Consider the following 15,874-nt stretch of genomic DNA (forward strand, 5'->3'; position numbering starts at 1 on the left):
ACTGTATCAAAAAGCCCTCCTGGACACATCTAACAAATTGCTTTCTATTTGAGCCATGGCTGTAAGGGATTCCCAGTCAATATGGGGGAAGTTAAAGTCGCCCATCACAACTACCCTGCTTTTTTCATACCTTTCAGTATCTGACTAGACAACTGCTCCTCTGTCTCCTGCGGGCTGTTGGGAAGTCTATGGTACACTCCCAGCATTGTGATTTCACCCTTCTTATTCCTGAGCTCCAGCCACAATGCCTCACTACAAGATCCCTCCAATGTGTCCTCCCTCAACGCAGCTGTGATCTGCTCCCTAATCAGCAATGCAACTCCCCCACCTCTTTTCTTTCCCATCCTGTCCCGTCTAAAACAACAAAATCCCGGAATGTTAAGCTGACAGTACTGCCCCTCCTTTAACCATGTCTCTGTAATTGCAATTACATCATAGTTCCATGCAGTAATCCAGGCTCTCAGTTCATCTGTCTTACCTGTTATACTTCTTGCGTTGAAGCAAACGCATTCCAGACCTACAGTCCCGCTGAGTCCTGTGGCTTCGCTCTGCCTGCTCTTACTCTGCACTATGTTTATCTCAGTCTCACTGTTTTCCCCAGTCTCTACACTTACTGGTCTGCTTTCTGGTTCCCACCTCCGGCCACACTAGTTTAAACCCTCCTGAACAGCAATAGCAAACTTCCCATCCAGGATATTGGTGCCCTTCAGTTCAGGTGCAACCTCTCCTTCTTGTACAGGTCCCACCTTCCCCAGAAGACAGCCCAATGATCCATATATCTAAAGCCCTCCCTCCTACACTCGCATTTTAGCCACGTGTGCAACTGTCCTCTCGCCCTATCCCAAGCCGCAATAGCACGTGACACGGGGAGTAATCCTGAGATTACTACCCTGAGGTCCTGCTTTTTAGCTCCCGACCCATGTCCCTGATTTGTCTTTGCAGGGTATCTTCCTTCCTCCTGTCTATGTCATCAGTACCAATGTGAACAATGATATCTGTCTGTTTACCCTCCTGTTTCAGGATGTAGCCATTTAGAGACATCCAGTACCGTGGCACCAAGGTGGCAACACGCCATCCTAGAATCCTGTTTGTGGCCACAGAAACACTTGTCTTTGCCCCTGACTATCAAGTCTCCTATTATTATCATTCGCTTGGACTCTGCTCTACAGCAGAACCAGTTGTGATGCCACAGGTTGGCTGCTGCTGGTATCTTCCCGAGAGGCTATCCCCGCAACAATATCCAAAACGGTATACCTGTTTGAGAGGGGAATAGCCACAGGAGGCTCCTGCCTTAGCTGGCTGCCTCTCCTGGCGGTCATTCATCTACCTGTCTGAACCTGTTTTATGACCACCTCCTGGAAGCTCGTGTCTATCACTCTCTGCCCCCTGTATGCTCCGCAATGTGTCCAGCTGTTGTGACCAATGTGACCAAACTACGTGGTCTATGAGGAGATGCAGCTGGTCACACTTCCTGCAGACATAGTCGTCAGGAACGCTAGAAAGCTTCCTGATCTCCCACATCTGGCAGGAGGAGCATATCACTGCCTTAACTGCCATCTCTTCCCTTGTACACTTAAGAAAGATGTAAGAATAAGAATCTTACCTTGCTTGTCCCCTCCAAGTGCCTTTTTCTGTTAGAGGAGGAGGGAGGGAGGGAAACACGAATGTAGTGTTTTGGGCTTCACCGCCCCTTGACACCAGTTCTTCGGCTACCCACAGTACAGTTGAGACTGAGGTGACTTCTCCCATAATCCTCTTCTGCCACATCTGCTGGATGATCTTCCTACTGTTTGTCACTGGAGGGGTTAGAACATAGAACATAGAACAGTACAGCACAGTACAGGCCCTTCGGCCCACAATGTTGTGCCGACCATTTATCCTAATCTAAGGTCAACCTAACCTACACCCCTTCAATTTACTGCTGTCCATCTGCCTATCCAGGAGTTGTTGAAATGTCCCTAATGACTGACTCTACCACCTCCACTGGCAGTGCATTCCACGCACCCACCACTCTGTGTAAAGAACCTACCTCTGACATCTCCCCTGTACCTTCCTCCAATCACCGTAAAATTATGTCCCCTCGTGACAGCCATTTCCGCCCTTGGGAAAAATCTCTGGCTATCCATTCTACCATGCCTCTCATCACCTTGTACACTCCTATCAAGTCACCTCTCTTCCTTCTTCGGTCCAGTGAGAAAAGCCCTCGCTCCCTCAACCTTTCTTCATAAGACATGCTCTCCAGTCCAGGCAGCAGCCTTGTAAATCTCCTCTGTACCCTCTCCAAAGCATCCACATCCTTCCTATAATGAGGCGACCAGAACTGGACACAATATTCCAAGTGTAGTCTAACCAGGGTTTTATAAAGCTGCAGCAAAGCCTCGCGGCTCTTAAACTCAATCCCCCTGTTAATGAAAGCCAACACACCATACACCTACTTAACAACCCTATCAACCTGGGTGGCAACTTTGGGGGATCTATGTACGTGGACCCCAAGATCCCTCTGTTCCTCCACACTTCCAAGAATCCTGCCTTTAACCCTATATTCAGCATTCAAATTCGACCTTCCAAAATGAGTCACTTCACATTTATCAAGGTTGAACTCCATCTGCCACTTCTCAGCCCAGCTCTGCATCCTGTCAATGTCCTGCTGTAACCTGCAACAACCCTCAACACTATCTACAACTCCCCCAACCTTCGTGTCATCGGCAAACTTACTAACCCACCCTGCCACTTCCTTATCCAAGTCATTTATAAAAACCACAAAGAGCAGAGGTCCCAGAACAGATCCTTGTGGGTCACCACTGGTCACCGACCTCCAGGCGGAATACTTTCCATCCACTACCACGCGCTGTCTTCTTTTGGCCAGCCAATTCTGTACCCAGATAGCCAAATTTCCCTGTATTTCATGCCCCCTAACTTTCTGAATGAGCCTACGATGGGGAACCTTATCAAATGCCTTACTGAAATCCATATACACCACATCCATTGCCCGACCTTCATCAATGTGTCTCGTCAAACCCTCAAAGAATTCAATGAGGCTTGGGAGGCATGACCTGCCCCTCACAAAGTCATACTAACTATCTTTAATCAAACTATGTTTTTCTAAATAATCATAAATCCTATCTCTCAGAATCCATTCCAATATTTTGCTCACCACAGACGTAAGACTGATGGGTCTGTAATTCCCAGGGATTTCACTATTCCCTTTCTTGAACAGGGGAACAATATTCACCTCCCTCCAATCATCCGGTACTGCTCCAGTGGAGAGTGAAGACATAAAGATCATCGCCAACGGCGCAGCAATCTCCTCCCTCACTTCCCTTAGTAACCTTGGGTATATCCCGTCAGGCCCAGGGGACTTATCTATCCTGATGCTTTTCAAAATTTCCAGCACATCCTCCTCCTTAATATCAACCAATTTGAGTCTATTAACCTGGTTCACACTGTTCTCATGAGCAACAAGGTCCCTCTCTCTAGTGAATACTGAAGTAAAGTATTCATTTAGGGCCTCCCCATCTCCTCAGACTCTAGGCACAAGTTCCCTCCACTATCCCTGATCGGCCCTACTCTCACTCTGATCATCCTCTTATTTCTCACGTAAGTGTAAAACGCCTTGGGGTTTTCCCTAATCCTTCCCGCCAGGGCTTTTTCATGCCCCCTTCTAGCTCTCCTAAGTCCATTTTTGAGTTCCTTCCTGGCTACCTTGCAACCCTCTAGAGCCGAGTCAGATCCTTGCTTCCTCAACCTTACGTAAGCTTCCTTCTTCCTCTTGACTAGAAGCTCCACTTCTCTTGTAATCCAAGGCTCCTTCACCTTACCATTCCTTCCTCGTCTCAGTGGGCCAAAACTATCCAGCACTCGCAGCAAGTGCGACTTAAAGAACCCCCACATTACTGTTGTGCATTTCCCCAAGAACTGTTCTCACTTTATGCTCCTCAGCTCCTGTCTAATAGCAGTATAATTTCCCCTCCCCCAATTAAATACCTTCCCATACTGTCTGTTCATATCCCTCTCCATGACGATGGTAAAGGTCAAGGGGTTGTGGTCACTGTCACCAAAATGCTCTCCCACCGAGACATCGGACACCTGGCCTGGTTCGTTGCTAAGCACCAAATCCAATATGGCCGCCTCCCTAGTCGGCCTGTCTACTGAGTCAGGAATCCTTCCAGTACACACCTGGCAAAATCTGCTCCATCGAAACCATTTGCACTGAGGAGGTTTCAGTCAATATTAGGGAAGTTGAAGTCACCCATGACAACTATGACTTCTGCACCTTTCCAAGATCAACCGCCCAATCTGTTCCTCCATCTCTCTGCTGCTATTGGGGGGTCTATAGAAAACTCCCAATAAAGTGACTGCTCCTTTCGTGTTTCTGACTTCCACCCAAACTGACTCAGTAGACAAACCCTCCTCGACCACTTCCTTTTCTGCAGCTGTGATGCTCTCACCAATTAACAGTGCCATTCGTACTCCTCTTTTACCTCCCTCCCTATTCTTCTTTAAACATGTGGAGCGAAATTCTCCCGAAACGGCGCGATGTCCGCCGACTGGCGCCCAAAATGGCGCCAATCAGACGGGCATCGCGCCGCCCCAAAGGTGCGGAATGCTCCGCATCTTTGGGGGCCGAGCCCCAACCTTAATGGGCTAGGCCCGCGCCGGAGGAATTTCCGCCCCGCCAGCTGGCGGAAACGGCCTTTGTTGCCCCGCCAGCTGGCGCGGAAATGACATCCCCGGGCGGCGCATGCACGGAAGCGTCAGCGGCCGCTGACAGTTTCCCGCGCATGCGCAATGGAGGGAGTCTCTTCCGCCTCCGCCATGGTGGAGACTGTGGCGGAGGCGGAAGGGAAAGAGTGCCCCCACAGCACAGGCCCGCCCGCGGATCGGTGGGCCCCGATCACGGGCCAGGCCACCGTGGGGGAACCCCCCGTGGCCAGATCGCCCCGCGCCCCCCCAGGACCCCGGAGCCCGCCCACGCCGCCTTGTCCCGCCGTTCAAAAGGTGGTTTAATCCACGCCGGCGGGACAGGCAATTTATCGGCGGGACTTCGGCCCATTAGGGCCGGAGAATCGAGCGGGGGTGCCCTCCAACCGGCGCGGCCCGATTCCCGCCCCCGCCGAATATCCGGTGCCGGAGACTTCGGCAACCGGCGGGGGCGGGATTCACGGCAGCCCCCGGCGATTCTCCAACCCGGCGGGGGGTCGGAGAATGACGCCCCTGAACCCTGGAACATCTAACAACCATTCCTGCCCCTGTGAAATCCATGTCACCATAATAGCCACAACATCGTAGTTCCAAGTACTGATCCATGCTCTAAGTTCATCTCCCTTATTCCTGACACTCCTTGCATTGCAACAGACACACTTGAACCCATTCCACTGAGTGCTACTTTGCCCTATCAACTGTCTATCCTTCCTCACAGACTCGCTGCATACTATTTCTGCCTGTTCACCGGCTACCCTATATTCTGATCCATAGCTCTGGTTCTTCTCCCCCTGCCAAACTAGTTTAAACCCTCCCCAAGAGCTCTAGCAAACCTTCCACCCAGGATATTGGTGCCCCTCCAGTTTAGGTGCAATCCGTCCTTCATGTACAGGTCCCACCTTCCCCAGAAGATATCCCAATGATCCACATATCTGAAGCCTTCCCTCCTGCACCAGCCCTGTAGCCACGTGTTCAGCTGCACTCGCTCTCTGTTCATTGCCTCACTTGCACGTGGCACCGGTAGCAATCCTGAGTTCACTACTCTGCTCGTCCTGCTCTTTAGCTTCCAACCTAACTCCCTAAAATCACTTTTTAGATCCTCGTCCCTTTTCTTAGCTATGTCGTTGGTGCCTATGTGCTCCCCCTCCACCTTAAGAATCCTGTAGACGCGATCAGAGACATCCCTGGCCCTGGCACCCGGGAAGCAACATACCTTCCGGGAGTCTCGTTTGCAACCACAGAATCTCCTATCCATTCCCCTAACCATTGAGCCTCCTATCATTATTACATTTCCAGTCTCCCCCGTTCCCTTTTGAGCCACAGAGCCAGGCTCCGTGCCAGAGACCTGACCGCTAGGGCCTTCCCCCGGTAGGTCATCCCCCCAATAGCATCCAAAACGGTATACTTGTTTTGATGGGGAACGGCCACAGGGGATCCCTGCCCTGTCTGCCTGTTCCTTTTCCTTTCCCTGACTGTAACCCAGCTGCTCTTGTCCTGTACCTTGGGTGTGGCTACCTCCCTGTAACTCCTCTCTATCACCCAGTCTGCCTCCCGGATGATCCGAAGTTCATCCAGCTCCTGCTCCAGTTCCCTAACACAGTCTCTGAGGAGCTGGAGTTGGGTGCACTTTCCGCAGATGTAGTCAGCAGGGACACCGGTGGTGTCCCTCACCACCCACATCCTACAGAGGGAGCATGCAACTGCCTTAGCCTCCAGCCCGTCTGATGTGAATTCCCAAAGAGATTTCAACGGGAAAAAAATAAAAAATTAAACACCCGTTAGGCCCTTAAAAATATATACTGCTGCCACTCTCTCAAGTGAACCCTCTAAAATTGGTGATTCTGCTAAATGATACAAAGATAGCTTGCTGCCCCCAAAAAACAAAACAAACACAAAAATAAAAATTACAATTAAAAAAAAACAAAAACAAACGACTCTCACCATACAGAATGTAGCTGCCCTGTGAACCAACTGGAACTCCGCCGTCCGACTCTGCTCCCAGTCAGCTGCACTCTCTGTAAATTCCCGGCTCCCATCACACTCTTTGAGGAAATGTAGGAAATTAAATGAAATGAAAGGAGTACCTTGCTCCCTCCTCACCTAACTCCCTCAGTCACCAAACTCTCACTTTAACATTCTAATGCAACCCAGTCAGCACTCCAGTGCAAAGAAAGCTGGGTTTTGTTTTTCGGCTACCCACAGTACAGTCAAGGTGATTGAGTTGACTTCTCCCAGAATACTCTTCTGCTACCTCTGTTGGAACTCATTCCCTTTTGGGAGCTGTAGTTTAAGACCATAAGACATAGGAGCAGAATTAGGCAACTAGGCCCATCGAGTCTGCTCCGCCTTCAATCATGGCTGATATTTTTCTCATCCCCATTCTCCTGCCTTCTCCCCATAATCCCTGATCTCCTTATTCATAAAGAACCTATCTATCTCTGTCTTATAGACACTCAGTGATTTGGCCTCCACAGCCTTCTGCGGCAAAGAGTTCCACAGATTCACCTCCCTCTGGCTGAAGACATTCCTCCTCATCTCTGTTTTAAAGGATCGTTCCTTTAGTCTGAGATTGTGTCCTCTGCTTCTAATTGTTCCTACAAGTGGAAACATCCTTTCCACATCCACTCTATCCAGGCCACGCAGTATTCTGTAAGTTTCAATAAGATCCCCCCTCATCCTTCTAAACTCCAAAGAGTACAGACCCAGAGTCCTCAACCTTTCCTCATACGACAAACTCTTCATTCTAGGGATCATTCTTGTGAACCTCCTCTGGACCCTTTCCAAGTCCAGCACAGCTTTCCTTAGATACGAGGCCCAGAACTGCTCACAATACACCAAATGGGGTCTCACCAGAGCCTTATATAGCCTCAGAAGTACATCCCTAGTCTTGTATTCTAGCCATCTCGCCATGAATGCTAACATTGCATTTGCCTTCCTAACTGCCGACTGAACCTGCACGTTAAGTTGAAGAGAATCGTGAAAAAGGATTCCCAAGTCCCTTTGTGCTTCTGATTTCCTAAGCATCTTCCCATTTAGAAAATTGTCTATGCCTCCATTCCTCCTTCCAAAGTGCATAACCTCACACTTTTCCACATTGTATTCCATCTGCCACTTCTTTGCCCACTCTCCTAGTCTGTCCAAGTCCTTCTGCAGCCCACCTGCTTCCTCAATACTACCTGCCCCTCTACAGATCTTTGTATCATCTGCAAATGTAGCAACAATGCCTTCAGTTCCTTCCTCCAGGTCATTAATGTATATTGTGAAAAGTTGTGGCCCCAAAACCGACCTCTGAGGCACACCACTAGTCACCTGCTGCCATCCTGAAAAAGACCCCTTTATCCCCACTCTGTCTTCAGCCAGTCAGCCAATCCTCTATCCATGCCAGAATCGTACCCTTAACGCCATGGGCTCTTAACTTATTTTACAGTCTCCGATGCGGCACCTTGTCAAAGGCCTTCTGAATAAATCACGTCCCCTGGTTCTCCTTTGTCTAACTTCCTTGTTACCTCCTCAAAGAACTCTAACAGATTTGTCAGACATGACCTCTCTTTGATGAAGCAGTGCTGACTCAGTCCTACTTTATCATGTACTACCAAGTACTCGCGATCTCATCTTTAATCATGGACTCTAAAATCTTACCAATGACCGAAGTCAGGCTATATAATTTCCTGTCTTCTGCCTCCCTCCCTTCTTAAACAGGGGTGTTACATCAGCCACTTTCCAGTCCTCTGGGACCTTTCCTGCCTCCAGTGATTCCTGAAAGATCATCACCAATGCCTCCACAATTTCCTCAGCTATCTCTTTTAGGTCCCTGGGGTGTAGTCCATCCGGTCCAGGTGATTTATCCACCTTCAAACCTTTCAGTTTCCCCAGAGCCTTCTCCTTAGTGATGGTCACTGCACTCACCTCTGCCCCCTGGTTCTCCTGGAGCTCTGGCATCCCACAGGTGTCTTCCACCATGAAGACTGATGCGAAGTAACTATTCAGTTTGTCTTCCATTTCTTTGTTTCCTATTATTACTTCTCCAGCCACATTTTCCAGTGGTCCAATGTCTATTTTTGCCTCTCTCTTACCTTTTATATATTGAAAAAAACTCTTTCTATCTTCCTTTATATTACTGGCTAGATTGCAATCATACTGCATCTTCTCCCCCCTTATTGCTTTTTTAGTTGTCCTCTGCTCGCTTTTAAAGGTTTCCCAATCCTCTGGCTTCCCACTAATCCTTGCCACTTTGGATGCTTTTTCTTTAGCTTTTATGCTGGCCTTGATTTCCCTTCTCAGCCATGGATGCCTTGTCCTGCCCTTAGCATGTTTCCTCCTCCTTGGGCTGAATTTCTGTTGTGCATCCCGAATAACCCAAAAAAACTCCTGCCATTGCTGTTCCACTGTCTTCCCTGCTAGGTTCCTTTTCCAATCAACTCTGGCCAGCTCCTCCCTCATGTCTTTGTAGTTACCCTTATTTAATTGTAATACCGTTCCATCTGATTGCAGCTTCTCCCTCTCAAACTGCAGGGTAAATTCTATCATATTGTGGTCACTGGTCCCGAAGGGTTCCTTCACCTTAAGTTCCCTAATCAAGTCTGCCTCATTACACATCACCAAATCCAGAATTGCCTGTCCCCTAGTACACTCTGTCACAAGCTGCTCCAAAAACCCATCTCTTAGACATTCCACAAATTCCTTTTCTTGGGATCCACTACCAGCCTGATTTTCTCAGTCCACCTGCATATTGAAGTCCCCCATGATTACTGTAATATTGCCTTTTTTACATGCCTTTTCTATCTCCTGATTTATTTTCTGCCCCACATCTTGACTACTGCTGGGGGGCCTGCACATAACTCCCATCAGGGTCTTTTTACCTTTGAGAATCCTCAACTCTACCCACAGAGATTCCATGTCTTCTGATCCTATATCGTTCCTTGCCATCGATTTATCTTCATTCCTTACTAACAATGCAACCCCGTCCCCTTTGCCCATCTGCCTATCCTTTCGATAGGACACTTATCCTTGGATATTTAGATCCAAGCCCTGATACCCTTGCAGCCACGTCTCTGTGATGCCCACAACATCATACCGGCCAATTTCAGTGTGCGGAACAAGCTCATTTACCTTGTTCCGTATACTGCGCGCATTTAGGTACAACACCCTCAATCCTGCATTGATCACCTCCCTTTTCACACGTCATCTTTTTTGCTCTGCCTGATGGTGATGTTGTACTTTTGTTTTGGTTCTCCATTTCCCCTTCAGTTACTACACCTTCTAAGCTCACATTCTGGTTCCCACCCCCTGCCATACTAGTTTAAATCCTCCCGAGTGAATCTAGCAAACCTCCCAGCCAGGATATCGGTGCCGTTACAGTTTAGATGCAACCTGTCCTTCTTGTACAGGTCCCACCTGCCCCGGAAGATATCCCAATGGTCCAAAAATCGGAAACCCTCCCATCTACACCACCAGTTTTGCCACGTGTTTAGCTGCACTATCCTCCTATTTCTAGCCTCACTGGCACGTGGCACAAGGTGTAATCCTGAGATTACAACCCTAGAGATCCTGCTTTGTAGCTTACAGCCTAACTCCCTGAACTCCTTCTGCAGGACCTCATCACTCTTCCTTCCTATGTCATTAGTACTTGTGTACTACGACCTCTGGCTGTTCACCCTCTGTCAGTTCCCCCAAAGTCGCTATCCTGTCATCTACGTATAGGCCCCCTAATGTCAGTGTCCCCTCGTCCTTTCTTCAGTTTTTGAAGGAGGCATCCAATGTTATTGGGGCAAATTTATGGTTTCTGCAGATGGGGACCATGCGGACATTGCCACTAGTCTGTAGTGTTGTCTGAGTTGGTTCCACGTTCTGAGCGTGGCCACTACTACTGGGTTTTTCGAGTTCTTGGCTGGGGTGGATGGGAGCTGGTTCGTGGCCTGTGCTCGGAGGGATGTCGCTGTGCAGGAGTCCTCCTCCATTTTTACCCAGTCTGTTCCCGGGTCTTTCCTCAGTCCCATACGCTCTCTGCGGTGGCTGCCCAGTGGTAGAACTGGAGGTTCGGGAGCGAGCCCCACTTTGTCTGTCCTTCTTTGTGGGACAGAGTTGCAGATCCGAGGGTTCTTCTCCCCCCCCGCCCTCTCCCTCTCCCCCTCACACACACACACACACGATTGATTTGTCGAGTTTGGCGAAAAAGGCCCGAAGAATGAAGATTGGTAGGGACCTGACCAGGAAGAGGAACCTTGGCAGTATGTTCATTTTGATCGTCTGTACTCTCCTCGCCATGGAAAGTTGGAGAGCGTTCCACCTTTGCATGTCCCTCTTTACCTCTTCCATCCGGCTTGACTGGTTCCACTTGTGGATCTGTGCCCAGCCGTGGGCTATTTGTTTCCCCAAGTATTGGAATCTGAAGTTTGGAAAGAGCACGCTACCCAAGGCCACACCTCCATCCTATCACCGTAACCCAGTAACCCAACCTAATCTTTCTTGGACACCAAGAGCAATTTAGCATGGCCAATCCACCTAAACAGCAAATCTTTGAACTGTGGGAGGAAACAGAAGCACCCGGAGAAAACCCACGCAGACACAGGCTTCCTTTGTGCCAGGTATGACTCCAATCAGTGGAGAGTTTCCCCCGATTCCCAGCGACTCCAATTTTGCTCGGGTTTCTTGCCTGAGGACATTGACTTTGAATGACATTCTTGCCTGAGGACATTGTGCACAGTATTCTCCGGACCCCAGACACATGTTTTTCAGCGTTGCATCGTCCGCTGGTGATGGGATTCTCGCTTTCCGCCATTTGTCAGTGACATTTCCCAATTTCCGCAGGCGGGTGTGCTGCCAGCGGGTAAAGAGAATCCCAACTGCTGGAGAATTCCGGCCAGTATCTTCAGTTATGCAACTCTGTAATATTTACCAACTACAGGAAGAATTGGCCTTGTTCTTACAGGAAGTGGTTGGATCGGTAGTAGAGAAGTAAACCAAGAACTGGTAGTTCGATCTGTCAAATAATTCTGTGGAGCAGCAAAATCAATATTGGCATGAATTGGTAGAGTTTAAAATATACAACTCTTGTTTCTGTTTTCCAACTGGATGATGTGTCATTTTGATACGTTAAATAAATATGCATTATCTCCTGAGCTAAAACTCACCATACCCTCTCAAATGCATCAACCAAACACTTTTAACCTTTCATTTCATCGCCATCATTACGCGCGCCCCCCCTCCCCACCCCGCCTGCCACACACACAGCTTTCTATACCTACACAGAATACCAACGTAAGCCCCAAAACAATATAAAAAATATCTTTCATCATACTAGCCTCCTGCAATCAGAATTGGTTGCTCCCTAAAACCATCTAGGGAGCAGGCAGCAGGGTTTTCATATGCTTGGGGAATATTCCATTTTTGTGAATGTGAATCACTTATTCCTTTTCCTTAGGTTTCAAAGTACAGTTATTACTTTATTTTTTTGTAAATCACATTATACCACCTCAAAAGTTAATGACATCAAATTCCATATGCTATATTTTTTCTCATCACCCTTTGGATGAAGAAAATTCTTCCTGATTTAACTGGCCATCATGTCAACATGTTCCCGTGTTCAAGAATCTCACTCTCACTAGCTTCTTGCACCAACTCAGTCAACAGCAGCTTTTAGTTACAATGTACCCAGGCACCTAAATTTATTACTACTCAGTAGATTCTTGTCGTTCACCATTTAGAAAATATTCCAATTTATTTTTATGAGATATGAAGCAGATGATCTCATACTTCCTTCTCCCATACTGAATTCATTTGCCACAGTTTGTCCACTCAAAATCAGCGTATGTCCCTTTCTAACTTTCTTTCATATTTACACAAATTACTGTTCCTCCTAACTTAATTTTAATGCATATCTGCATGTGGTAACAGTTCTCATCTGTGCAGTAATGGGTATCTGGAATTTGATAGGATTGCAGATTCAGCAGCACAGAAAGTTCCTTACATTTGGCATCATTGTGAAGGGGGAAGCTAGAATTTGGCAGCACTCTGAGAGGTGTGTCTTTGAAAGAAGTGAGATGAAATGCGAAGTGTAACTCATTAGTGGATTTTCTGGGGAGGATTTTAACCTCTGGGCAGGAAGTCTTCCTGCCCTAGGCTCTCCATGGGAGGCATTAGGCAATGTTATTGACTTTTCAACCAAAACAAGGAAAAGCAAGCAGGTCAGAATTGTGGTCATTAACCAGCACCAGGGTAAATAGTGATGGATGGGGAAGTCCTGGCCATTTCGAGGACAGGAAAAGGAAAGCAGGTCTTTTCTTCAGTTCTATGGAGAAGAAATCTTGCTCCTTCCAGCTCACTAAGGAAAGTTTTTGTCTTGCCTTAGTGGACTGGGAGTGTTATAAGGTCCGGAAAAGAGTCCACATCGAGCTGAACAGATTGAGTTAAAAAGGTTGAATGCAACAGAACATGGCCCTCCAGTTTTAAACAGGATGTAGAAGGGGGCGCCCTGCCCCTCAGTGTGGAGTGTGTATTCCCCATCCTTTGGGAATATCAATCCCCCAGTCTCACAAGTGTCCCATGACCTGCTTAAGGTTTCATTAGTGTCCCATGCCCTGCTTCACCCTAGGGAGGTCTTCTGGCACAGTGGGTAATCTCCCTACCTCTGAAACAGAAGCTCAGGGTTGCAACCCCCTTCAGGACTTGATGGCCTCAGAAGGTGCATCTATAATATAGTCAAATAGATTGACTGTTGACCTGCAAGCCTTTTCAACACACTTACAGCAGGCAGTAAGAGTGGGAGACACCCCAGTCAGCCATACTTGATGCAAAGTGGCACCCCTCAACCTATAGCTTCTGGTTTAAGGATAGAAAGTTGTTTGGGAAAACAGTTCTAAGCATGTGCTTTGTCTATCTCATACATTCTAGATACGAGGAGTCTTCTAAGTGGATTTGGATTTGTTTATTGTCACGTGTACTGAAGTACAGTGAAAAGAATTTTACTGCGTGCAGCTCAAACAGATCATTTAGTCCATGAAAAAAACAACGTAATAGGGCAACACAAGGTACACAATGTAAAGACACAGACATCGGGTGAAGCATACAGGAGTGTAGTATTAGTCAGATCAGTCCATAAGAGGGTTGTTTAGGAGTCTGGTAACAAGAGGAAAGAAGCTGTTTTTGAATCTGTTTGTGCATGTTCTCAGACTTTTGTATCTCCTGCCCGATGGAAGAAGTTGGAAGAGTGAGTAAGCCGGGTGGGAGGGGTCTTTGATTATGCTGCCCGTTTTCCCCAGGCAGCGGGAGGTGTAGATGGAGTCAATGGATGGGAGGCGGGTTTGTGTGATGGACTGGGCGGTGTTCACAACTCTCTAAAGTTTGTTCAAGTTTCTGACGTTCCAAGACTGCCAGGTTTTTCTTGCTAGGTTTCACTGAGCAGGTGGCTCCATCAGGGTATCAGGGTCCTATGGAAAAGGAATTGAGATTAGGGAATTGAGATTAGTGATTAGAAAATTGTAATGAGCTTCCTCAACCGGCTCAGTGATAGAATCATAGATTTACACTGCAGAAGAAGGCCATTTGGCCCATCGAGTCTGCACCGGCCCGGAGGAAAGAGAACTCCACTTAAGCCCATACCTCCACCCTATCCCCGAACCAGCAACACCACCTAATGTTTTTGGACACTAAGGGCAATTTGTCATCGCCAATCCACCTAACCTGCACATCTTTGGACTGTGGGAGGAAACCAGAGCATCCGGAGGAAACCCACACGGGGAGAACGTGCAGACTCTGCACAGACAGTGACCCAAGCCAGGAATCGAACCTGGAACCCTGGAGCTGTGAAGCAATTGTACTAACCACTGTGCTACCGTGCTGCCCAATGGATTGGATGTATTGGAATTGAGTGACGATTTGAGGTAAAAGCCACATGGTAGTCAGACTGTACGAATATAAAGTGATGAGTTTATAAAGGCAATTTCCATTATAATTCTGATTGGCTGTATAGAAAAACTGCTCACTTAAATGGGGTAGATTAGTCCTGCAGAGCTCCCAGTTGTGTTGTACAATGCATTTCTAATTTAGCAATAAAGTCTATGTCATGTATAACTTGGCCATCCATCTACTCTCCTGTAATATTGAGAAAACGCTTTCAGGACTATTTTGGTGTGAAAATTTGATTGTCTTTAGCGAACAAATTGTAAAAACTGTATATTCCTATTTTTCTGTTTCAGTTTAATTTGTAAACCATTGAGGTAAATAGCTTTAAAAGGGAAATTAACCCAATTAACTTACCAAAATTTGATTGATAAACAAAAGGTATGTAAACAATTCCATTACTCGCACGAGGCCATAAACAACTTGCATGTCCTTTTGGACATTTCTTGGCACTTCTGTACATGTCAACTTTAACATCTCCACCTACAATGTGCTCCCATGCACTAGTGTTTTCTGTAAAAGTGAAATTTAAATACATTAAGTAAAATACAAAATTCTACAACTGTGGAAAATATTTAAAATTGTACTGGATAGAATAAATTGAATGTGTACTGATTAGGAATCAATAATAAAAGTACATATTAATTCATTTATAATTTATAAACTTTAATGGATGCTGTTATCCTAAATATTGACTTCACAGAGTGGGCACAGTTGGGCTCCTTACCCTAAAGGGCTTTTATTTCATACTGCTAAGAATTTAGGAACACAGTCCGGAACAAGAGTGAATCATTTAGCCCCCTGACCCTGTTCTGATATTCAATGAGGGCATGACTGGTCTGTGACCTAACTCCATATAACCCCAAACAGCTGCAGCAAGCAAAGTTAGCCAGTATGGGGATGAATAATAATCTTTATTTTTGTCACAAATAGGCTTACATTAACACTGCAATGAAGTTACTGTAACAATGGCAATGGTAAGACACTAGCATGATATTCTAGCCATCTGAGCTAACTAGCCTGTATGATATTAAAACATATGGGTTTTTTAGTATATTGAGATGGATAGAAAACTGGTTGACAGACAGAAAACAAAGAGTAGGAATAAATGGGTCTTTCCTAAATGCAGGCCCAAGGGGGTACCACAGGGATTGGTGCTAGGACCCCAAATATTCACAGTATATATTAATAATTTAGATGAGAAAACTAAATGGAATATCTCCAAATTTGCAGATGACACAAAGCTGGGTGGGAGGGTGTGCTGTGAGAAGGATGC

The 15,874-nt window shown here is 46.9% G+C and overlaps 1 protein-coding gene across 1 annotated transcript in view; it reads right to left on the reverse strand.

Moving 5' to 3' along the window:
- LOC140430265 (low choriolytic enzyme-like) overlaps positions 1 to 15,874 on the reverse strand; it is a 246,281-nt gene that overhangs the window by 66,186 nt on the left and 164,221 nt on the right. The window contains exon 6 of the mRNA XM_072517690.1: positions 14,956 to 15,111. Coding sequence (XP_072373791.1) covers positions 14,956 to 15,111 — 156 coding nt within the window. The remainder of the gene's footprint in view (positions 1 to 14,955; positions 15,112 to 15,874) is intronic.

This window comes from Scyliorhinus torazame, chromosome 10 (genome assembly GCF_047496885.1).
Source record: "Scyliorhinus torazame isolate Kashiwa2021f chromosome 10, sScyTor2.1, whole genome shotgun sequence".
Taxonomy (NCBI): domain Eukaryota; kingdom Metazoa; phylum Chordata; class Chondrichthyes; order Carcharhiniformes; family Scyliorhinidae; genus Scyliorhinus; species Scyliorhinus torazame.